Source organism: Dipodomys ordii, unplaced genomic scaffold (genome assembly GCF_000151885.1).
Source record: "Dipodomys ordii isolate 6190 unplaced genomic scaffold, Dord_2.0 Scaffold34, whole genome shotgun sequence".
Classification (NCBI taxonomy): Eukaryota; Metazoa; Chordata; class Mammalia; order Rodentia; family Heteromyidae; genus Dipodomys; species Dipodomys ordii.
In genome coordinates, this window is record NW_012267250.1 from 7839750 (window position 1) to 7865420 (window position 25671).

General features: G+C 33.4%; 2 protein-coding genes across 6 annotated transcripts in view; one reads left to right on the forward strand and one right to left on the reverse strand.

The window, feature by feature from the left end:
- The window catches only part of Phyhipl (phytanoyl-CoA 2-hydroxylase interacting protein-like), a 28644-nt gene extending 5803 nt beyond the window's left edge, over window positions 1–22841 (forward strand). The window contains exons 2-5 of the mRNA XM_013017223.1: window positions 13173–13369; window positions 14539–14713; window positions 17374–17491; window positions 21573–22841. Of these exons, the coding sequence (XP_012872677.1) occupies window positions 13173–13369; window positions 14539–14713; window positions 17374–17491; window positions 21573–22107 (1025 nt within the window). The 3' untranslated portion in view covers window positions 22108–22841. The remainder of the gene's footprint in view (window positions 1–13172; window positions 13370–14538; window positions 14714–17373; window positions 17492–21572) is intronic.
- The window catches only part of Fam13c (family with sequence similarity 13, member C), a 95168-nt gene continuing 92133 nt past the window's right edge, over window positions 22637–25671 (reverse strand). For all 5 annotated transcript variants that reach the window (XM_013017221.1, XM_013017220.1, XM_013017219.1 and 2 more), the window contains one exon: window positions 22637–24161. In XM_013017221.1, coding sequence (XP_012872675.1) covers window positions 24038–24161 — 124 coding nt within the window. In that variant the 3' untranslated portion in view covers window positions 22637–24037. The remainder of the gene's footprint in view (window positions 24162–25671) is intronic.

Consider the following 25671-nt stretch of genomic DNA (forward strand, 5'->3'; position numbering starts at 1 on the left):
ATATGTTTTCTCTAACTCATATAAGCATACTTTTGGCTAAATTTTATTTATATAAAATATAATTTATATGGGTTTCAGTGATAGCATCAGCTATGTCACTTACTGCAGTAAGCAGAGCCCTAGCTTCTGCTTCTCCTTCTCTGCTCTTAGTAGATGAATAAATACATTTTGTATTTAGAATATGCATCTTTCTTGGGTTTATTTTCCATTGTATTACATAGCTTGAGTTTATTTTCAATCATATTATATAATTGTAGGAATCTTATCTTCCCTTTATTCTTTAAATTCTATTGTTCTGTTCTTAAAAGTATATTTTATTTATTAACAGTTCAAAATATCCTATTATTACAGAAAGTAGTTAAGGTTTTACTGAGCAGAATGTTTATATGTAAATACATACTTTTGAATCAAAATCAGTCTTTTAGAAGTCTTCCAGAAAAAGTATTGAAAAGTAGAGTCTAGGCAGAAAAAATTAGATGGAAAAGTAGAGATTGTTAGTTCTCTATGTGTAATGACAATGGTATAAAATAAACTCACAAGTGACTACTGGTCTTAGAAAAAGAGTTCTAGAATGGAGAGAAAATACCTCATAGAAATATATTTGTTACCAAGGAGACTAGAACTTCAGAGAAAAGGGAAAAGCTAGGATTTGAGGTCAGGTTCAGAGTAGACTCCAATCAGTTTTGTTTGTATCTCGCAACCTTGGAGGAAAGGAGTGAACATATCCTGGACAAGACCTACTTTGCCCCAAAGATGAAATAAGTCTACAATACAGGTTTGTTAAAAATACAAAGAGCAGCCAGGTGCCAGTGGCTCACACCTGTAATTCTAGCTACTCAGGAGGCTAAGATCTCAGGATCACGGTTCAAAACTAGCCCGGGCAGAAAAAGTCCTGGTGAGACTCTTGAGATTCTTGATCTCCAATTAACCACTCAAAAACCAGAAGTGGTGCTGTGGCTTAAGTGATAGAGCTCTAGCCTTGAGCACAAAGAGACTCAGATACAGTGCCCAGGCCCTGAGTTCAAGCCAGCAGACAAAATAAAAGCTAACAGTTCTATATTTTGAAGCTGTAATATAAATGTAAACTGCACAAAGAGTGTTTATACTTGAAATTGTAGTTATCATTTGTCATATAAAAATTAGAGCCAAACTTGTTTCTCATTCAAGAGGCTGCTCTGGGGATTTTAAATACATACTATTTTGTTTTGGCAGCTTCTGTAAATAAATCTGTCTTTTGTTTTCTACAGCCTGTTGGAGTGTTGTTATCTAATAATAGTGTGAAAAGCTTATAGCTTCCTTAGACATATGTCACTAAAGTCAAAACGAAAAGGATTTTTCAATATCCTTTAGTTCTTTGAAAAATAGTGTACCATCTTCCATGAACCTGAATGTTAGCAAATTTCTTAATCTTTAACATTTTGAGATCTAATGACAAATACCAATAATAATTTTGAGCATTGATTATAGGTTCCATTTTAGGATTATATATGTAGACTAGAACTCAATAGTTAAAAAATTATTGGAACATTATCATACCTATTTGTTATCTGTAGTTACTGTCTTGCCATAACTAGCAATGACAAGGCTACATAGTTAATAAAACTTTAAAATACTGTGGTTTGGCCTTTTATTTTAAAAATACATTTTAGTAACACCTAACATAAAATACTTAGACTATGAGTTAAACTCTCTTAACAGGAGTAATGATATTGAAAAAAGGTTTTCTGAAAGAAAATTGCTTTTATATATTACTAGAGTTTTGAGCCTATGTCATACAGAGAACTATAGACAACAGAATAATATTCCATGCAATATATTAGTTCTGTGTGAAGTTAGTCCGACATGGGTAGCTTCTAGGCCATTGTATCTGAGGCAGTGAAAGAAATAAGATCTAATTTGACCTTGAAATCTAGCCTTCGTACAAGTTTAGGAAGAAATTGTATTTTTTCAGTCGAGAATGGTGGTGTAACCTTATATCTCAGAATTAAGGAGGATACAAGCTCAAGGTCAGTTTATTATAGTAAGGCACTATATACAGAAAAAACTTCTTATTTATGGACAGGTATTTTCAGGTACCATCATTATGCTACTAATAGAGACATTTTAAAATCCAAGAGATTATATGGATTCTGAGAATATAAAGCTGTACTAATGTATAGTGCAAAACTTTATGTAGGTATCATATCCTTGCTTCTAAACCAACCTGTCATTTGATTTAAAGTCAAGCTCTAATTCATCTTTCTGGTTGCCCATACTCTATCTCAAATTCTTTGTAGCAAAAACATTTTCTATCATTGTCTGATACTTAATAAAATACTAGGAAAGTAGTAACAATTAAATTGAAGATAAATATTTAAATAGACCAAATCAGATTCCTCTAAAAGTCTTCATAAAAAAGTTTATTCTGGGGGATAATGCATTTAAACATATGAATATGTTAATTTAATATATAATATAATAATACTAATGATATAAATATAATTAAGGAGTATAGTGAAAAAAGTGGCTTATCTGTCTTATCTTGGGAAGCAGCATTTTTCTGAATATTAAAAATTCAGCAAAATATTTTAAAATATCCAAAATAAAAATTCGGCAAAAGTGGAAGAAGATAAAAATTAGTAGAGGTAAGAACACATCAAAAGTCATAAAATCAAATTTGCCCTTTTTGAATATGACATTATCCTAGAACCCCATAAACTCCTCTCCCAAATTACTTGAGCTGATCCAAAACTTTGGCAAGCTAGCAGGGTATAAAATTAACCTACAAAAATCAGTAGCTTTTCTGTATGCCAACAATAAGAAGAGAGAGGCTAAAATTTTAAATAGCAACTCCTTTGGTAATAGTCTCTAAAAAAATAAAATACCTAGGAATAAACTTAACCAAATAGGCCAAGGACCTCTATAATGAAAACTTTAAAACTTTAAAAAGGAAATTAAAACAGATTTAAGGAAGTGGAAAAGCCTCCCATGCTCCTGGATTGAGAGAATTAACATCATGAAAATGGTAATACTGCCCAAAGCTATCTACAAATTCAATGCAGTACCTATCAATATCCCAACAACATTCTTTAATGAAATAAAAGAAGCAGTCCAAAAATTCATATGGAACAATAGAAGACCCTGAATAGTAGGAAGAACACTGCTTGGAGGAATATCAATACCAAACTTCAAATTCTGTTATAAAGCTGTAATTATAAAAACAGATTGGTACTGGCACAGGAACCGACCTGGGGACCAATGGAATAGAATTGAAGATCCAGACATGATCCCACAGACCTATGACCACCTATTCTTCAAAAAGGGAGCCGAAATTAGCAGATGGAAGAAAGACCACCTTTTCCACAAATGGTGCTGACAGAATTGGCTGTACACATGTAGAAAATTGAAGTGACATCCTTATATATCACCCTGCACCAGAATCAAATCCAAATGGATAGAAGACCTCTAGGTAAAAGCAGCGACCCTGAAAATATTACAGGAAGGGATAGGCTGCACAGGATGAAACTTCATAAATAATATCCAAAAACAAAACAAATCAAAGAAAGGTTTGATAAATGGGATTGCATTAACCTGCAGTTTCTACATGCCGAAGGATATAGCTAGCAAGATCAATAGCCCACAGATTGGGAGAAGATCTTCACTAGTTATACCACAGACAAGGGTCTCATATCAAAAAATATACCTAGAGCTCAAAAAATTAAATCCCCAATAACAAATTCCCAAAGAAACAACCACCCCATTAATAAGTGGCTAAAAAAGAGACTTCTCTGGAGAGGAAATAAGAATGGTCAATAGACACATGAAGAAATGTTCAACATCTCTTGCCATAAAAGAAATGCAAATCAAAGTCGCATTGAGATTCCACCTCACCCCAATTAGAATGGCAGATGCTGGCAGGGATGTGAGCAAAAGGGAACGCTACTACACTGTTGGTGGGAATGTAAGCTGGTTCAACCACTCTGAAAAGCAGTAAGGAGGTTTGAACATAGAGCTCTCATGATCTAGCAATCCCATTCCTGATCATTTATCCAAAGGATGACAAGCAAGGCCACACTAAAGCTACCAGCACAACTATGCTCATTGCAGCATTATTTACCATAGCTAAGTTACAGAACCAACCCAGATGCCTCTCAATAGATGAATGGATAAAGAAAACGTAGTATATAAACACAATGAAATTTTATGCTTCTATCTGAAAGAATGACATTGCCCCTTTGGTAAGGAATTGGAAAGACTCGGGAAAAAAATCAAATTAAGTGAAGTAAGCCAGACCCAAAGAAACATAGGTTCTATGGTTTCCCTCATTTACAATAATTAGTATATACCTAGGATAATCCTGGCAGAATCATAACTCAATAGCTGTGTCCATATGACCATACAAAATGATGTTAATTGAAATGAACTCCAAGACATGTAAACAATACGTCTTTTTTTTTTTTTGGTTATTGACCTTGTTGCCAATGTAATACATCTAGTTCTTCTTATTTCATTTCATTTTTCTTTTCCCATTGGTTTATCCCTAGTAATCACTGTCTTTAATTCTAGTATCTGATTTGGGGAGGGGAAAGGGAATAACAAAATGCTGAAACAAGAACAAAGTATGATCCAACAACAATACTCACAAGACGCTATGTTGGAAATGAACTTTACAATTTGGGGGGCAGGGAGGAGTGGGAGAGGGAAGGGATAGTGGGAGAAAAAGGTGTAACAATGACAAGAAATGTATTCATTACCTTACTCATGTAACTGTAACCCCTCTGTACAGCATCTTTACAATAAAATTTTTAAAAAGTCATAAAATCATGTATGTTCTAGGAATACATAATTAGATATTTCTGGAGGAAAAAGTGTGCCTGGTAGGAAATTAAGCCAAAAGCTAATTAGGGCTTGTTATTCCATGGTTAAGAGTATAGATTTCAAATGCTCTGATTTAAAGAAAACCTTTATTTGAGAAAACATTTTTTCAGAAGTCCACTTAAGTGAAAATAGCATTTCATTAGTGCTTATTTTTCCTGTAATTCTAAGCTTAATAGCATTTTAAAAATAAGTAAATAAGTGGTATAATTGTGTTATATTAGCAGTTATGCTTGAAAATACTTGTTTTATATCAGCCTTAATATCCACTTTTTTTCCTTGTCCGTTATAGGGCTTGAACTCTGAGCCTGGGCGCTGTGCCTAAGCTCTTCAGCTCAAGGCTAGCACTATACCATTTGAGCCACAACACCACTTCCAGTTTTCTAAATGGTTTATTGGAAATAAGAGTCTCATGGACTTTGCTGCCTGGGCTTGCTTTAACTGAGATCCTCAGTACTCAGCCTCCTGAGTAACTAGGATTACAGGCATGAGCAACCACTGCCCGGCAACATACACTTTTTTTTGTTTTTATTTTATTTATATGACTATTGTTTATGTTTTATCTTATTTTTGTGTCAGTACTAGGGCTTACTAGGCCTTGAGCTTTTGCTAGACTTTTTTGTTCAATGTTGGCACTCTCCCATTTGAGCCATACCTCCACTTCAGGCTTTTTGCTAATTAATATGGGATAAGAGTTTTATGAACTTTTCTGCCAGGATTGACTTCAAACCTTGATCTTCAGATATCAGCCTCTTCAGTAGCTAAGATTATGGTCATGAGCCACCAGTTCCTTCTATTTTCTTTATTGCATTATGTGTAAAGAATTGTGATTTGGCTTTTTTAAAAAATAAAGACAAACTGATTTTAAAATAATTTTTTCTTCTCTGGATAGTATTTAGATAAGTTGATCCAAAGTTGGTAAGTAGTAAGATTCCCTGTCTCTCTCCCTCCTCCCCCTCTCCCCCCCTTCTCTCTCTTTTTTTTAGTTGACTCATGAATAAGTAAATGTTACATTTGGAAGGAAGTAATAAAATGAATTTACTGCTTAACTTTTTTCATTCTTTCATAATAAAGTGGTATATCCTGTAACAGAGATATCTCCAAGTACCTCACTTTAAAAAGTCATCCTTTTGTGCTGATATTTTTTAAAATATTACAGTTAATTTTCTTTTACCTTCATGATGAATCTTTAAGTTCCAATTTTATACTGAAATTTACTTGTATTTATAAACTTAGAATATTGTGACCATTTTATCAAATTGAACTTTTTTAGTTTACAAAAAAGCTAAATATAACAATTTACCTAATCGTTATTTATTTGAAAATCGTTATAAAAGATTGCAATTATTAAGAATATTTTAAAGAAACATTTGTGTCTTGCTTTAGATACTCAGTAAATTTTGAAAATTTCTATCCAAAACATTACGGTTACCTCAGGGACCAAAACAATTACAATTTAAAGGACAATTTATATAGATCATCTAAAATAATTTTGAAATATCTTAATATTTACACTTTAATACCCAATTAAATAATGCATTACCATTGGCAGCATATTTTACAGGAACTACTACTCGTAAAATGTACCTACTTCTCAATATAATGTCTCAATATTTCTTCAGTTTTAGTTGATCGTTTGTGAAAAATTGATCAGACATTACATTTTTCTTGAGTATTGTTTCACTACTTTTTAATTTACCTCTTTAAAAAATACAAAAGCAAGTGAAAAAGTCTGCTACAGCTGACATTCTCATTCAGTTAAATAAGACATTTTCTACAATCTTAACATTTGAGTTAATTAAATATGTATGCTGAGTATTTTTTCAGTATTTTAGAGAATAGTATTTTAGAGAATTCTTTTTTGTCAGTAGCAAGGTTTTAAATTCAGGAGATCTCACAGGCAGCTACTTATATTTGGACCATGCTTCAAGGATTTGCTTTATTTTCCAGTCAAGGATTACTTTTTTTTTTTTTTTTACCCATGACAGCTTGAACTGCAGCCCTCCTGCCATGCTTACCTAGAAACTATATTTACTTTCTGTGTCATTTTCTGGTGACAGTTAAAGTTTTACATTGATATAATCTGTCAGTTTGTAAGTTTTATAAATTGAGTCATACTCTCTATGGTTCAATATCATACTCTGTATATGATTCAGTGTATGAGTTTTGCTTAATAATTGGCAGAATAATTTGGAATGTGTAGTAAGGCCTTAAAATCTGTTTGAATTAAAGTGTTGTGTTTTTTAGAAAAAATACTGAAAATCATCCATTACACACTTTCTTCAGTAATGCAAAGTAATCCTTTCAACAGAAAGCTAGTCATGTCATTAACTGACTTTTCAAACGTGTTATTAATAATTACAAGTTGTTAATGCTGATTATTCATTCTCTAACATTTGTTTAAAGCACTGTGATTTTATATTTTCTTCTAAGTCTAGTTTATTATTTTCCTCTTACCTCTTCTAACCAAACCATTCTACATGCATTGCCTTTAATAACCAACATTGTCTTTGAAAGTTTGGGAATGTTTATAGAAAACTAATGTTTAGGTAATAGCTTTGTATGTTCGGATAACAAAGGTATGAGAATGAATAGCTTTTTGAAAAAAACAACTAGACATAAAGCATAATAAGTCAGGGGACAGGCCAGGTGCTGGTGTCCTACACAGGTAATCCTAGCTACTCAGGAAGCTGAGATCTTAAGATTCCTGTTGGAAACCAGCTTGGCAGGAAAGCCGTGAGACTCTGATCTCCAATTAAACACTCCAAGTCTGAAGTAGAGTGGTAGCTGAGATGGTATAGGACTAGCCTTGAGTGAAAAAGCTCAACGTGAGAAAAGTATGTCTAATTAGTTGATATACATTTTATATGACACAGTGCTTTCAGAAATGACGAGGGGGGGAGGGCGGAGGCTGGGAAGGGATGTGAAGGGTAAACAAAAGGAGGAGGCTGCAATGCTTGGTAAGAAATGTACGCATTATCCTGCCCATGTAATTGTAACCCCTCTGTACAGTATCTTCACAAATAAAATAAAATTAAAAAAAAAAAGAAATGACGAATCAAAGAAACATGGCCGCCTGTACGTATTATCCTGAGTCTGATGAAGAAATGGGCTTGTAGAGGAGTGTGTGATGGACAATGGAATAGGATAGGGTCTTTTTTAAACTGGCAAGAACTTATCAAGACTCATTTGTTCAGATTTTTCTCTATTTCCTTTGTCCTTATACATTAAAGACATTTTTTTTCCTTTCAGATACAGGGAAGATTTCTTGGAATGAGAGTTTAGAATCTAAAGGAACAAAATTCTTTTTATGTCTTGTTTCAGGAAGAAAGGAGTTGTTTCAACTGTTTTCCTCCTGCCAGAATGCCATATATGGGGGTAGTATATCTTAAACATTATCAGTAAAGTCAAATAGTAAACATATAATTGTTACATATACAGATTACTATGTTATGGTAATCTGACAAAAAGACTTCTGTTGGCGTGGTAAAGATGGAACTAGATTTGATGGGGTTTGAAGACTGAATAAGTAAAGAAATGGAGATAGCATTTGGCAGGTGTTTGGAGAAGTTTGTGTGAAGGGACGAAAAGAAATGAGTTATCTGAACCCATAGGCAGAAGAGATTAGCATTTTGAATGTACATACACACATTCACACATACACATATACACACACAGAAATGTAAGTACATTGTGAATTTCTTGAAAGGGATAGAAACAAGGATTTCTTGAAAAAGATAGAAACAAGGTTTTTTTTTTATTTAGAAGAGGATTTCAGTGATCAATTTTGTAACAGTTCTCTAAATACAAATAAGCCTCAATTTTAAAAGAAAATGTATTATGATGCAGTATTGTCTATTGTTTACATGCATACTTGGTACAAATTGGGATAATATAAAATGACCAATTTGTCAACAATAAATGTTATACAGTTGTGGTATTTACATTTCAAATCACCACTTATGTTTGAAATATTTATCTGCTTCTGTGCATTCCATTATCTGGGATGTTAGTAGATTGCATTTTAAAATACTTTAGTAACATAAATTTATTCTTTTAGAGTGAAAGTATAATGTGAATAACTAAAATATGATGCACAGTGAATTACATTTTATGAATCATTCAATTAATGAAATTTAGGCAAATTCAGTGTATTTATGATTCATAATAAAAAATTAAGGAAAAATTTACGTAAATTCCTTTTTGCTGAGTAGATGTAATAGCATTTCACCATTCTTACCTTCATTGCCAAAATAGTTCAAGGATGCTTACCATAGGGGAGAAACATTTTATATACAGGAACTCAGGTGTGCTGCCAGTGTAAAATTTTGACTAAGAACTAACTTCTACACTCTCCACTCATTGTTACTTTACAGTTGGCAATCCAAAGACAAGTATTCAGTAAGTTTTACATTTGGTGATTGTTTATCAGTATTTTAGCTTCAACTGTAGAGGCACTGATTAGACTTTCAATGTTAGAGGCACTGTATATGGCTAAGAGAGAAGCTTATAAACAAGTGTGAAGCATTAATTTTGTACTGCTTCTTAAGTTAGTGAATATAGACATTTGTTTTTTTCTGTAAACTGGAGAATCCAATGGCTATACATGAAGCCTCAACACTATAGGGATAAACAAATTTCCTTGGTTTCTAATAAGAGCTCCAAGCTCTCAAATTCATAGGCATTATAAATCAACTACAGTCAGAATCAACTGTGGTAGTTTGAGTCTGGGTCATATTCCCAAGCTTTAGGTCATATCGGTTGGCTTTATAGAGAGGGGAAGTTTTGCATTTATATACAGGTGTCAGATTATTTCCTATGGAATGATTTTCCTAATATTGAAAGTTTACTCTTGTAAATTCCTAACTTCAGAGTTAGAAGTTGTGTGGAAGTAGTCGTATTAGGAAGTGTCATCAGGCCGTTTGCTTAATAAATGTAGTTTCATCATTGGTGAAGAATAAAATAATAATTCAATTTACTGAATTTCAGTTTCCTGTGTCCTTTTAGTTGGTGATCTCTTGTAGATTAATGGCTGCATTGTGGTACATTTTTATGTTCTTTATATTGGAGGGTTAGGTCTCAGTTATCAAATAATCGATTACATCATTCAGGACACTGAGGTACTCACTCAGCTCCACTTTAGTGAGAAAACTTGGTCACAAAAGCTACTGCAGTTGAAAAACCACAATATGGTATTGTAACAATAGCTAATGAATACTATTTATCACTACTACTCCAGTAGTAGTGATGAATTTAGAATCAAAGATGTATCTTCATGGTCAGGAAATCCTTAGTTCACCACGATAGTAATAGGAAGGATATAGTGAGGATAACACTAATGAATAATACTAGGTTTGGGATTATATAGGGAAGGAAGGAGTAGAAGCTAAGTGTAACTGGTAATGAGAAAATAGTGAGATAGTAGAAAAACACTCAACTAACATTGCATTGGGTTAGGGAGAGAACTGAATAAATACACACACATATGTACACACACACACATACATACATCTCTCTGCAGGATGCAGGAAACTATATCATGCGATTTTGATTTTGGTGGGAGGTCTGTCTGCCTCAGCAGTTATCACTGAGTCAAGGGACTGGCCCAAAGATTTGTTGCTGCCTTCTCTTTAAGTTAACCTGACTTTTTATAGCCAGGGGCGGTAGAACTCAGAGAGCTTCCCAGGCCCATACCTTCTGTTCTTTTACTGATCCTACAGATAGATTCCACTGATGGTGTGGTGTCTCACTTGCCTCTGTTGGCAGTCTCTGTTGGCTTGTGATCCATAAACCTTACCTATTTTCTGATCTCTAAACCTCCTGGTTGTGGCTCATTCCCAAAGTCTGTCTGGCCTCAGGTTTTTCCATCAGTCAATGTAAGCTGATCACTATAGTCTGACTGTTTACCAAGGAAGGCAACAAGTTTTCTAATGGTCACAGTGAATAAAGTTGTTGGATGAGGCTGGAGCTTGCCCATCAGCAATCAATGTGAATTGATCTTTCAGTAATCAGAACTGTCTACCAGCAAAGGCTAAGTCTTTTGTACTACACAGAAGTAACTATGTTTGGCTTAGAACTTTGAAGTAGTACTCATTGAGAAAGAGGTTTATTCTTTCATGACTGTTAGCTACCTAGAAAATGGCTAGGTGCCACAAATGGTGCTGATCATAGACTATTTCTTTGTTTCCAATCCCCCAGCATAGTATGTTGAATATGACTTTGAACATTCTACAACACAACCCAAAACAAAGAAATAAACACTATAATGTTTGTTTAGAATAGGTAAAAATTATTTTTTAATTTTTAAAGAAAATTTCCAAGTAGATTTTGAAAAGCGCATCTTGATTACTTACCCTTAAAGACCCAAATAATTGTAAGTAAATATTACACTAGTTAATATATTTGTTTTTTATAGTGAAATGAATTGGCACTTCAGAATATCTGAATTATTTATAAATATTTATAATATCCGAATTGGTGATATATCTGTATTAAGCAAATAAGTAAATATATTATAAATAATTTGAGCTAGTTTTCTTTTTTGAAGTATTTATAGGCATTTTGGGAGAAAGATTGGGATGAGCCTCCATGCTGTTGGAAAATTGGAAGCATCAATGTAAATAGGGACGACCCAGAAGTCTCTAAAGTATAGAAACATAGATGTGGATTTACAAACATATGCATATATTTTTTACCTGCTATAGTCAGTGAGAGGTCCTAAAAATAATACTCTAGTAATACTAGCATACATCGTACTCAAGGTTTTGTCTCTTCTACTTTAGTAAATGAACAATAGAGCTCCGGAAAAGAGAGTGATTCCAGGGCTACCACAAAAAAGTGTAAAATCTACTGGGACACCTCATTAATGGAAGAGACTGCTCAGATGACGATGTGGGATATCAAAAGGACATGGGAACTAGTTCCAAGGTTTCTAATAGATAAACATGAAGCAAGTTAAATAACAAAATAAATAATCATAGTAATAGATTATTTTAGTCTGTTTTTGCTGTTATAACAAAATTCTTGAGCCCTGGTAACTTATACATTAGAAACTTATTTCTCACAGTTTTTGAGATTGAGCAGATCTAGAGCTACTCTAGTCAAGGCTGCTTTCTGCTTCAAGATGGCTCCTTACTTAGTCATCTAGAAACATTGAATGCTTCATCCTAAAATGGCAGAAATCATTTGTAGAAGGGCAAATTATTATTATAAAAATGAGAGATAATAAAAAGTATTAAGAATCCTCACACATTGTTGAATGGATTGTCAAGAAGTACTGTTTCTTTGGAAAATAGTCTGGCAGTTTCTCAGTAAGTTAAAAAGAGTCTCTCTCTCCCTCCCCCCTCCCTCCCTCCTCTCTCTCTATATATATGTATGTATGAATGTATATATATATATATATATATATTAGTTTCCAGATGCCATCAGGTTCCTCTGGCTACAATTTTTTAAGATGAGACAATATGGGTCAAGCATTTAATAAAATTAGAAATTTTAGATGTTTCATATCAGCAGTAGGTGTAGAAGAAAGGAAAAAAGTCAATCTGGAGGTCAATCACATGGCCATCAGCTTTTTTATCTAGCCTTATATATTTTTATCAACATTCAGAATTAGTGTTTCCATAGGGAAGTGATTCCTACACCAAACCTTGACAGAGTAAATTATATTATATTTATAATACTTGTTATTTATATTCCATATTTACATATTATATGTCTTTTATAATATTTACACATGTTGAATAACTGTTGTATGCTTTTTAATAAATAGATACAAACTATGTTTTATTAAATAATTACATTTTATTCATATAGTGGGAAAGAAATAATACTGAGATTAGGATATAAGCAATATTCTAAATGGAAGGATAAGGCTTTGTAATGCATGCTGTTTTTATATATATAACTTTTCCAGAGTGACAGAAGAACAATTTTTATAGTCTCTCATTGCTACCTCTCATGCTTTTTAAATTTTTTTTTAATGTAAGGGCAGAATTGACTGATTTTTGTAGGGAGGAAAAAAAGTGATCCTTTGAGACTTTTCAAAGGGAATCTAACTTTGAAAGATAATCTTTCATAGATTGAAAAGGTAGAAGGAACATCAATGTTCCTTTTTACTCTATAAAACAAAATTTGGAAATAAAATAGTCATCAATGCCATATGACACTGTAAAACATTCTTTGCTATCATTAGCATTTAAATTATTTTATTAACAAAATTGAATTTTGGAAGTTTTTGAGTTTCGAAATGTTTACCACTTAAAATTGGAAAAATTCATTAGTTGAAAGCTAATTTTCTGTGTATTGTATTATGACAGGTAATAAATCACAAGACAGTGGCATAGCAGAGATGGAAGAACTTCCTGTACCACATAATATAAAAATAAGCAATATTACATGTGACTCATTCAAGATTTCGTGGGAAATGGATTCAAAATCAAAGGACCGTATTACACATTATTTCATTGACCTCAACAAGAAAGAGAACAAGAACTCCAACAAATTTAAGCACAAGGTAAAACTTGAACGAATATCTAGATTTATTTGCATCTTAAAAATGTTGTTGCTTGGCATCAGTAGCTCACACCATCTCAGGAGACTGAGATCTGAGGATTGCGGTTCAAAGCCCGCCTGGGCAGGAAAGTCTGTGAGACTCTTATTTCTAATTAACCATCAAAAAAACCCACAAGTGGCTCTGTAGCTCACGTGGTAGAGAGCTTGCCTTGAGCTGAAGAGCTGAGGGATAGAGCCAGGGCCCAGAGTTCAAGCCCCCTGACCAACAAAACAAAAAAAGTTTTTATTATGAGAACATTTTAAGAGAAATGGAAATTCCTACTACTGATTTAAATGATGTTTGACAGTGGGAAGAATCTAATTTATATGTGAATTTAAAACTAATGACAAGTTGTCATGTCAAAAACGTGCTTTACAATGTTGGTGGAGGGGGGGAGGATTGGGTGCAGGGGAAAGGCTGGGAAGGGATGTGAAGGGTAAACAAAGGAGGAGGCTGCAATGCTTGATAAGAAATGTATGCATTATCCTGCCCATGTAATTGTAACCCCTCTGTACAGTATGTTCACAAAAAAAATAAAATATTAAAAAAATGAAAAAAATAAATAAAAGAAAAAAATAACTTCACATAGTAAATAAAATAAAATAAAATAAAATGAAAAAAATAAATAAAACTAATGAATTTTGAAAGAAAATGAAATATGCTTATTAAAAATAATTTTCAAAAAGTAAAATTATGACTTCATAATCAGTATGCCAAATTAGGCTAATTTCTTAAAAGTGATGTCATATAAATTAAGCACATGTAGTATTTTTAATACTTATATCTTTTTTCTCTTTTAAAGTTTTCTCATGAGAATATTATATTTTGAGGAGCACATACTTTTACAGAAAAGCACAATATACTAAAGAAAAACACATCATCGGACTATGCAATATTAGGCATGTCTCTTGATCATTATAGGCCTCAGTTTTTGATTATGGAAAACACAGATTTACATGTAATAATTACTAAGTGTTTATAAAAACATGAACATTTGGTTGTCACCTAGGGGTTTAAAGTTGATTAAAATTACATTTTAATGTTCCTTTCTCCCTTTTCCCCTTCTTCCCTTTTGTTCCCTCTCTTCCTCCCTTTCTTTTACTTCCTTACCTTGCTTTTTCTCTTCATAGGATGTTCCAACAAAATTGGTGGCAAAAGCTGTTCCCTTGCCTATGACTGTTCGTGGACACTGGTTTTTAAGCCCAAGAACTGAATATACAGTAGCAGTGCAGACTGCCTCAAAACAAGTTGATGGTGATTATGTTGTTTCTGAATGGAGTGAAATTATAGAATTCTGCACAGCAGGTAATTTTAAAATATCCTCAGTTAACCTTAGGTTCCTAGAAAGCTAATTACAAGAAAAATAATTTGCTTCTTTGTAATTATAAGGCATATAAGGATTGCACTGGTAGTTTTACCTTGTCATCTGTACTGTATAACACAATAAACAATATCTCTATAGCACAAGTGAGCATGAAATGACTTTTATGTTGCATGCATAGTTTGACTTTTGCCAAGTGTAACTTTGCAAATAAAAATTCATGTCATTTGAAAATATACTCAGCATATTTTGAGCTTTGTTTTGTGAGAGGCCTCTTGTTGTATATTCTTTCCAATTTGTTGATTTTCATAGATATTGAAGGAAGGAAACCAAGAATATAACACCCTTTTCAATTTAGGGTAATTGAGGCAAATCTCAATAACTGTGCCTAATGGAAATGTTATTGGATTTTTTTCACTTGAGTGCTGCAAAAGCTTAAGAACATTTATCTCTAAATTGTGGTCCTGTATGTGTGTGTCTTTGAGTCATTAAAAAAGCAATCTCTGGAATTGGGAAATCTGATGTGGGTAGTCTATGCCCTTTATTGGGGAAATTACTATTCCACTAGAATGTTCCAATATTTCCTTTGGAAATACTGCTATTCATCTCATTTGTCTGTTTATTCATCTATTTACTCATTTAAGAAACAAGTGTTTATTGAGCATGTAGTTCAGCAATTATGATTACTTCCTAATTAGAAAAAACAAAGTGGTAAGAAGAAACTTTCAAAATAAAAGGTTGTAAAAAATCTTTTTTAAAAAATTTGCTTCACCTGTTGCAGGTTGCTTAGTAGCTCCTTACCCCCCACCTCCCACTCAGCCTCTTTTTGACATTATTTTGGTGCTTATATCATTAACTCCTGGTTTATTCCAATATCTACCATTGTCTATTAATCTAAATTAAGCTCAGTGTAAAAATTTCTTGGACATGTTAAAGGATAAAATTCTAATTCTGTATGTATATTATATACATGCATGGAAAGATGACAATGAATCATCTTTGTAAAAGCAAGGATAGATAAGGAACATATGGACTTTTAAATGAACTGCAGATATTTTTCTATAAATTATTTTGCCTTGTTATTTTCATCAGTCACATCTAAAAGGAAACCTGTACTTTGTGAACCTGACTCTAAATTTTGGGAAAGCTGTTAGGCATAAATTTTTTTTTAAATCAGGATAACTGATTTACACATTTATTAAGCAGTATGACCTACTATTGGAAATAAAAGAAAATAGAATACCACAGATAATTTACTTTTAATCTGTAACAAAGGCAGCAATTCTCACCATGACAATACCAGTATTGTAGTTTTTATTTGGTTACTTTTTGTTGGTCATGGGGCTTAACCTGAGGGCCTGACATTTTCACTCAAGGCTAGTGCTCTACCACTTTGAGCCACAGCACCATTTCCGATTTTCTTGTAGCTAATTGGAGATAAAAAGTCTCACAGACTTTCTTGACTGGGCTGGCTTTGAACCTCGATCTTCAGATCTCAGACTCCTAACTAACTAGGATTATAGGAATGAGCCACCACTGCCCAGAAGAGTAATATACTTTCATCTGTGAATGTGATCATCTAAGTTTTCATAGTCCTTCATACATTTTATATTCTGAATAATTTTGGGTTGTGTTGCAGATACATTAAGTAAACAGTTTTACTTGATCTGTTCAGATCTTAGATATCCAGATTTTTCTTAGTTTCTGATGCATGAGTTTGACAGCAGTCCTGAATTATAAAACAGAAAAGGTGGTTTATATAAATAGGTTAATTTGACAGCTAACATGTGATTTTCAAGTCTTTTATTCCCAAAGACCATCAACTAGGAGACAAGGACCATGTCTTTAAGTTACTTACTATATGAACACATTTAGTCAAGTCTCAATTTCTGTTTCAGTAAGATGGCTATATTTAGTCTACATGGTCAACTTCAGAGATTTAGAGAACAAATTAAACAAAGAATATTCTTTCCAATTTTGCTATTGCTTGACGATAATAAACTCATTTGATTAATTTGCTGACCGTAGAAAGGCTGGTATGTCATTGAGCTATGAAGAGCTATGAAGAGTTATTGAGTAAATGTTTCAGAATTTTTCAGAGAAAATAATGCATGAATATTCTAAGAAACAACTATAAACCATAAGAAAAATATTTTTGAAGCAAGAAAAAAATGGATCTTTAAAAAACAGATACAGTTTTCTTTATAAGATTCAGTTTCCTATTCACTAAATTGAATTTTACAGGTGATTTTTAGTAATATACAGTTTATTAAATATTGTTCTTTTTAGATGCTATATTTTAGTGTCTTTATTGTATTTAATTGTACAAACGTTCATTCAACAAAGCAGTTATGAAAACAGTGCATCTTGATCAATGTTGCCTCTTTCAACATTCTTACCCACCCCTTCCAACCCATCCCTTCCTCATTTGTCTTAGTTTTTAGGTTGTGTATTGATTTTTTTTGCCACTTAACAAAGCAGTTTATGTATACAATGCATCTTGATTTGTATCATCCATTCAACATCTTCACCCCACTTCACCCCACCCCTTCCCTTATTTTCCTTAATTCTGTGGCATATACAATGAATTTTTGCCTGCACTGGTTGCTGTAATTTTAATGACAGACTTTTAAAAATATTTCAGACTATTCAAAAGTTCATCTAACGCAGCTGTTGGAGAAGGCTGAAGTAATTGGAGGACGTATGCTTAAGTTTTCTGTTTTTTATCGTAACCAGCACAAAGAATATTTTGATTATATTAGGTAAGAATAAAAATATTTAATGATTTGTTTTTGCTTTTCTAAGTTTGAATCTACATTCTAGGTCCATGTTTTCCTGGAAACTAGTTCTGTCAAATTTCAGTTCCGGGTTTCTTTTCAAAATAGTTATACTTTTATTTCCCAGAAAAGTCATATATGTATTTTTTTCCATGTCACTTAGATTCCTTACCATAATTATGTAGTAATTCTTATGTATTTGGTTGGCAGACACTAAACCGCTGGTGTTGAGATTGATGAGCATTTAATGTAAACATTTCTCATTTCCAATAATGCAAATGTCATGTTTCATATTGACTCCTCTAATTTTATGTTCTTGTTGGTCGCTTTAAGGCATTGTAGTGAGAAGATAAAAGTTAACCATTTTATGAACCCTTAGATATGTATTTAAATGTTTTTTTCTTTCATGCATTTGTTTCTAACACATTTATAAGATTAGTTCTTTGTTGCTTTGTATGTCCCTCCCCCACAGTATAACCCCTGCTTTCACTATATTTGATGTTGGCATAATCTGTGGAGGAGAAGGGGAAAAACAAGTCGTTTAAATAAGGATACAGGTGGACCTGTTGCAACAATAAGAAGTACAAGTTGTCATGTCAAAAATGAACTTTACAACTTTGGGGGGGGAGGAATTGGAGCGGGGGGGGGGGGAAGGGATGTGAAGGGTAAACAAAGGAGGAGGCTACAATGCTTGATAAAAAATGTACGCATTATCCTGCCCATGTAATTGTAACCCCTCTGTACAGTATGTTCACAAAATAAATAAATAAATAAAATAAAAAATAAAAAGTTAACCATTTTATAGAATACTACGATAAATCACATAGGATATGCAGGTTTTTGTCTAAGTGAAATTTTAGTTTTTATCCTGAATTGATTGCTCATGAGCATGATTTCCTTTGTTTGCTTTAGAATTTTAATGATTCCATTAATTTGTTTTTCTAAGATATCCAATGTTTTTCCCTTGAATCAGTTCTCAAACAGTTAATAGAACTCTCTCTGTGGTAGTTTTAATACTTGCAGCACTTCAGTATTCGTAAAAAAAAATAGGATAAATAGGAGTTTTAAAGTGAGACTAAGGCTTTTTAAATGGCAAATAGTGTATTAGTTCTAATACCTCTTTCGTCTGTCTCCCCTCTCCTCTCTGTCTCCTCTTTCCCTCTCTTCCTCTCTCTCTCTCCCTCTCCCAGTTTCTCCTCTCTCTTTCCTCTCTCTCCTGTGACCATGTTTAGGCAGGCGTTCTACCACTTGATCCTAGGCTGCAGTCCTCCATATGTGGAGCTGACAGGTTCATACTACTGCACACAGCCATTGCTTTTTCCCTGTAGCTAGAGTATACGCCCCACAACCAAGCCATTAGTTAAAGATAGAGTCTTGGGAAGTACTTGTTGCCCAGACTAGACTATAACTCGTTTCCTCCAGGGTCCACCTCCTAGGTTTGAGCTACCATACCTAGTTTAGTTTTTTTTTTTTTTAAGTCCTTGTTCTTACTTGAGACTCTTAGGATATTCTTGATAGGATTGTATATTTTTAGAAAAAACAGAGGGGATAACTGTTTAAAAATAAATGTACTCAGCCGGGCGCTGGTGGCTCATGCCTGTAATCCTAGCTACTCAGGAGGCTGAGATCTGAGGATTACGGTTCAAAGCCAGCCCGGGCAGGAAAGACTGTGAGACTCCTATCTCCAATAAACCACCAGAAAACCGGAAGTGGCGCTGTAGCTCAAGTGGTATAGTGCTCGCATTGAGCTGAAGAGCTGAAGGACAGTGCCCAGGCCCAGAGTTCAAGCCCCATGACCGACAAAAAAAATTAAAAAATAAAAAAATAAATGTACTCATTGCCTTACTTATGTAACTGTAAACACCCCCTTCATCATCTTTAAAATAAATTTTTAAAAAATAAATTGAAGCTGGTCTCTCAAAAATGTTAGGAAGCTTTGAGATGTTTTTATTCATACATACTTCTCTAGTTTCTTCTCTTAAATCAGAATCACACTTCCATGTTTATATAAGCTATGGAAAATGCAAAGGGAAGTATAGAGAAAGAATAGTTTTGATATCTGTGTTCTTTAGAAAGTATTTTGTAATATAAATTTTTACATGTTTTCATAGTAAAAACATTTCTGCCATTTGTTTGACTATCTTATACAGAGTTTAGTTCAACATTCTCTAAACTGGTAAAAAGTACTCTAGATTATGTATAATCCTGGTAGATATTGTTCACCTAAGTTAGAGAATAAACTGAATATCATATATTGTGTTCACCAACTGCTAATTGCAAATTATACACTCAGGCATTTGAGCATAAAATTTGAAAATAAAATTCTACTATTGTAGAATTTTACTATTTTCTTACTATTCAATAAGCAGTACATTAACAAGATGAATATTACTTCTTTGGGGCTCTTTGAATTCAGGGAGTATTTGCAAATGTCTGTTTTGGGTGGCCACTGGAGGTCAGTGTTTCGCTGTGCTTTTCTGTATTCTTCAGACAGGGAAAGTGTTTTTAAAATTGCTTCCAAGAGGAGGGGCAAGAGATCAGAGTACCTGGCCTATGAGTAATTATTGTACACATTGTATGATTTCATTCCAATTTATCAGCATGAAAGAGGTGTTTTCTAATAAGGGAATTAACTTTTAGTGGATTTTCAAAAATGATAGTAGTGGATTGAAATGCATGTAAATATTATCTTGAGGAATTATATAGAAGCAAATATATTTGCTACAGCATGAATACAATTTGTCAATAGTGCTTTCTTTTCAACAGTTTTTTTTCATTACTTGAAATTCTTTGTATCTTCAGATGTTGTACAGAGGGGTTTGGGTTTAAAATGTCCATTTAAATGTACACCGCATCTTGATCAGTATTACTTCTTTAATCCTTCTTCCCTCTATCCCAGTCTATCCCATCTCTCCCAATCCACACTCATTTCCTCAAGTTTCCTAGTTCTGTTTTCACCTGTGCACATTGACTAGTATGACTGTATTCACTCATCATTCCTGCCTCTATTCGTCTCATTGCTTGGAATTTTTAGCTTGAAGGTTTCTGATATAAATTTATCTTTTCCTGAATTTTTCCTGAATTTTTCTCATTTATATATTTATATAATCTTGCATCTCACTGAGCTACTTTAGGATTAGTTTGAATTATTTTTCAGATATTTTGTAGATTCCTTCAATGTAGAATATCTCTTTTTTTATTTTTATCTTTTTGTGTTGTCCTAGAGCTTAAACTGAGGACCTGGATGCTGTCTCTGAGCCTTTTTCTCAAGATTAGCACTCTATTATTTGATGCACAGCTTCACTTTCAGTTTTTTCATAGTTAATTGGAGATAATAGTCTCACAGGCTTTCCTCCCTGGGCTAGTTTCAAACTGCAGTCCTCAGATCTCAGCCTCCTGAGTAAAAAAACTAGGACTACAGGTGTGAGCCACTGACACCTACTTGATAGAATCTATTTCTGAAGAATTGTTTTCCTGTGGAGTTGTCTTATTCCATTTCATGCTGTATTAGTGTTCATGTTATAAAGTAGGTTTTATAAGAAAATATTTTTCTCATTTACATGGGATATGTAACATAGGATGTCAGTTGGCTAGGTGCCTTACGTTTGATTATAGAGGATCTCTTAAAAGCTTTGTCTATATATGATTGGCATTTAATTAATATCCACAATGTCTATGAGTGCCTCAGAGTCTAGACTTCATTAGTTCATGAAGATAGCTGTACGAATTTGCAGTGGTCAGCAGCTTCTAAAGGTGTGTGTTCCTGAGTCATATGATAGCAGCTGCCACTCTCTTGTATGAAATGTGTAGAGGACTGTCCCCAAGTGCCTTAGGCCAAGCACATGTGACACCAGGGGTTGTGTTCCCTGTAGCCACTATCCCCAAGCCACAGGATGGGTAGTGGCAGATCATCTTTACCTTAGGTTCAAGGCTAGAATTTAGTTATTGTCAAAAGATGGACAATATCAAAAGATGCATTTCCTTGATGTTGTAATAGGATAGTTGTCTTTTGGACTGTTTTTAGCATATTTGTACTAAGCACTGGTCATTTCTTTTTCTTTGGTAGAGAACACCATGGGAATGCTATGCAGCCCTCAGTCAAGGATAATAGTGGTAGCCATGGCTCCCCTATCAGTGGAAAATTAGAAGGCATCTTCTTCAGCTGCAGCACTGAATTCAATACTGGGAAGCCACCCCAGGATTCACCCTATGGAAGATACAGGTTTGAAATTGCAGCAGAGAAACTTTTTAACCCCAATACTAACTTATACTTTGGGGACTTCTACTGTATGTACACTGCTTACCATTATGTGATTCTTGTTATTGCCCCTGTGGGATCACCAGGAGATGAATTTTGTAAGCAGCGCCTTCCTCAGCTAAATTCCAAGGAAAATAAATTTTTGACCTGTACAGAAGAAGACGGGGTACTGGTATACCACCATGCCCAGGATGTCATTTTAGAAGTCATTTACACTGACCCTGTGGATCTTTCTCTGGGCACCGTGGCAGAAATTACTGGTCATCAGCTCATGAGTTTGTCTACTGCAAATGCAAAGAAAGATCCCAGCTGCAAAACCTGTAACATAAGTGTTGGACGTTAATGCCCACTTTTCTTATTCTTACTCAGTCCCTTGTCTTCCCCTAGGAGTATTGATCCTCTGTTGTTCATTTTCATCATCAAATGTTTTCCATGAAGCATGCACATGCCGCTGTCACCAAAAGCAAACCACTACTTTTCAAATGTCATTCAGAACCATTTTAGTGTTTCCTATTCCCCACCCTTTCCACTACTTTCAGTGATGGAATATCCTAAGTTCTCCTTCTGACACTTTATTTGCCTAGATGCTGCAAAGTTTTTATTTTTTCTTTATGCCAAACATAACAAAACAATTATATAGGCCGCTTTAGCAGAACACAAAATAATGGCTTATAAATGTTGTTTAAATATGCGTTCATTTTAATCTACTGAACAAATATTGGGATAACTCCAAACCGCATGAAAGGGTGTAATTGCAGCATGAGTTAAATCTTGAAGCCTAGAATGGTCAGCACTTCCAACTTGTTGTTTGACAGTGTTATTTATGTTATTTATATTAGCTAACAGGAAGCAACTACTGTGTTTCAACATAATAAATATAATAGAAAAATATTTTATTTGTATTGTTGTATAAAATATTTACAGTCATATAGAATATATAGTTACATTTTAATAGCAATTGTATACATGTCATGAAACCATTTCCCTTATCAAAGATGTAATTTGTAAACCTCAAATAGTTGTGTATCTGTCCTGTTCCAAGTAGATGACTTCAATTAAACAAATTTATGAAGGACATTAATTATTCTGATTCATAAAAGTTATAAAATATTAGGTAAATACAGAGAAAATATTAAGCCTCTGAAATAGTCTGCTTCTGAAATCATCCATATTCTCATCTAAGCTACATGAAAGTGTGAGTTTCTTCAATATCATGCTTAAACATTACAGAAAATAGAAATACAAACATGGTTGGTAATGAGAAAAAATATCTTGTTTTCACAAAAGCAAAATAAAACAAATGTCTGTTAGTATGAAATAACAAAAGAAGATACACAAAGATAATGAAACAAAAATGTTCTGTCTGGCTTCTTTTCCAAGGTGTCATGGCAGACAATTACCAAACCTTTCATTTTATACAGAATGAATAACTACATTTCATGAGAAAAAGTCTACTTTACAAAGAATAGACCTTGGAACATTAAGAAAAATGCATATTCCAAATGGAAAAATAGTTATATAATTTTAGATATAGTAAACAAAAAGATTAGCAATAATTCTATGGTCACATCAGAGTATACTGTAGACACATCTATCCAAAATACCTATTTTAAACCTTTAATACAATATTGTAATATAAACATCTGTCAATTATAGACAAAGATAATTCACAATGTACATGCTATCAGAAAGAACTTTGGTAACCAGAAATGTAAAGTTTCCAAAAACATAAAATAATGTGCTATTTTTATAGAAATAAAAAATTAGCAGTGACACATTCTAGTATATTTCAAGGTACTAAAAGCCTAACAGATTTAAAAGACAAGGTAGCAGACGTTATTTCACTTTAAAATCACTTAAAAATTTCAAGTTAGTTACATTCCTTATTAGCTGTTTTCCTTCCTATATGAAATGAGAAGCAGATTTTTCCATTCTCACTGATCTAACATGCTGTTTTCCATATATCATCAAAAATAATCTTTGGACACTAAACTTTCCCAAACAAGTGGCCTGGCTATCTGTCGTTTAGATTAATAAAATACTAGATATTTCTGAAATAACTATATTTACCATGATTTTTCCCAAGTAGCTGGATGCCTATTACATTTCCCCATTTAAATCCCTTCTTCTTGCGTGTAATTATACTATTCCTTCTTAAAAATAGTTAATATACACTAAAGTGCTTCCATTTTCATTATATCAAAACTTCTTAGCAGGAATGGCAGAGGAACATAAGTTTAACTGGTATGAAAGTGGTAAAGATTTCATGAACTTCAAATAGTTTTGGCCACATCTTGCTTGCTAATGAGGACTTCTAATAGTCTCAGTTTAGCTTTTATGTGCTTGTATTCATAGTACTCATCTGCCATTGGTATCCTGTCCTCCTTTTGTGGACTTCTGCAAAACACAAAATACAATCTGTTGTTCACAATGAATCGTCATTAAGCATACTTTTATAATCGATACATCAAAATTATAGGAAATTGCTTCTACTTTTTTTATTATGTTTTTTTATCTCCTCATGTTTCTAAATGATAATGCCCTGAGAAACTGAATGTAATAGCTACTTTGCAAATATGTGGTCCAGTGCTCAGACATATAACCATGAAGCAAGAAATAAGATCTAAGGGAAAAAATGCTAGAAGCTTTAAAGCATTCTTTGTCATTTTTCAGTTAGTTGCCAAGATTCCATACCTATGAAGATTGTTTAGCCCTTACATTGAAAAAGTTGTTTAAAATAGCAACTATTTTGAAAATGTCACAGAAATTTTAATGAGTGAATAATTCATAAAGTTATGTTGGTAAGAAATGTCTAATGGCTGTCTTATAAGCTTCAAACATTTCCAACTTTTCTTGTAATTAGGATACCTGTCTGCTGATGTGAAGTGTACGAGTCACTAAGCTGTTTCTTGATTGAAATTTGAGTCTAAATTACAGCTATTTTCTTCTATACACTAATTATAAACTAGGACTAGACATATATCAATGATAGATTTTAACAAATATACAGTCTACTAAATAAATGTTCCTACCATACTACCAAGAACCTTTACAGTGACTTAATACTTTTAGCAATTCATTTGCATGGTTATTTCACTCTATAGGCATTCCCAATTTTCAAAAAAATCTCAGGGAAACAAGGAAATAATAGGCCATATTTCCTAGCCATTCAGATGTTTTAGTTGTAATAACTCACTACTTTCACATTTAGATGAACTGTATCACCACAAGAGGGCATACAACCTCACCTATAACATAAAAGCATATCTGAAGTGGGTTTAGGTGTTGAAGTTGCATTGGAATATTAGATGTATAAATAATAAACTGTCAAAAAAACATGCCAAGAAACACTACAGATTCACTACGTAGGAATATTAGCTTATTAGGAATTTCTCAAACTCATTAAGGTAAACTTATGGGTTCAAACAGGTAAAAATAGAAATTTGTTGTGAAAAGATGTGTGCACATTTTAAACTAATTAACTCATTTCTGATTAGAAAAGACTATTTAAATGTAGGATTCTGAAAAACATCTCCCCAAATATTTACCTACTGGAAAACAGACCAGATACTTGAATGTAAATCACATATGTGTTCATAATATATAGCAGACAGTCCAGACAAAGTCACTATTACACGAATGTTTTATAGGGAGCGTTTCATGAATGTTTCATCAAAGAAGAATATATGGGGGCTGGGAAGGTGGCTCAGTGGTCGAGCGCTTGCCTAGCATGCATGAGGCCCTGGATTTGATTCCTCAGCACCACATAAGCAAAAAGAAAAAAAGCCAGAACTGGCGCTGTGGCTCAAGTGGTAGAGTGCTAGCCTTGAGCTGAAGAACTGAGGGACAGCGCCCAGGCCCACAGTTCAAGCTCCGTGACCACCACCATTACCAACAACAACAAAAA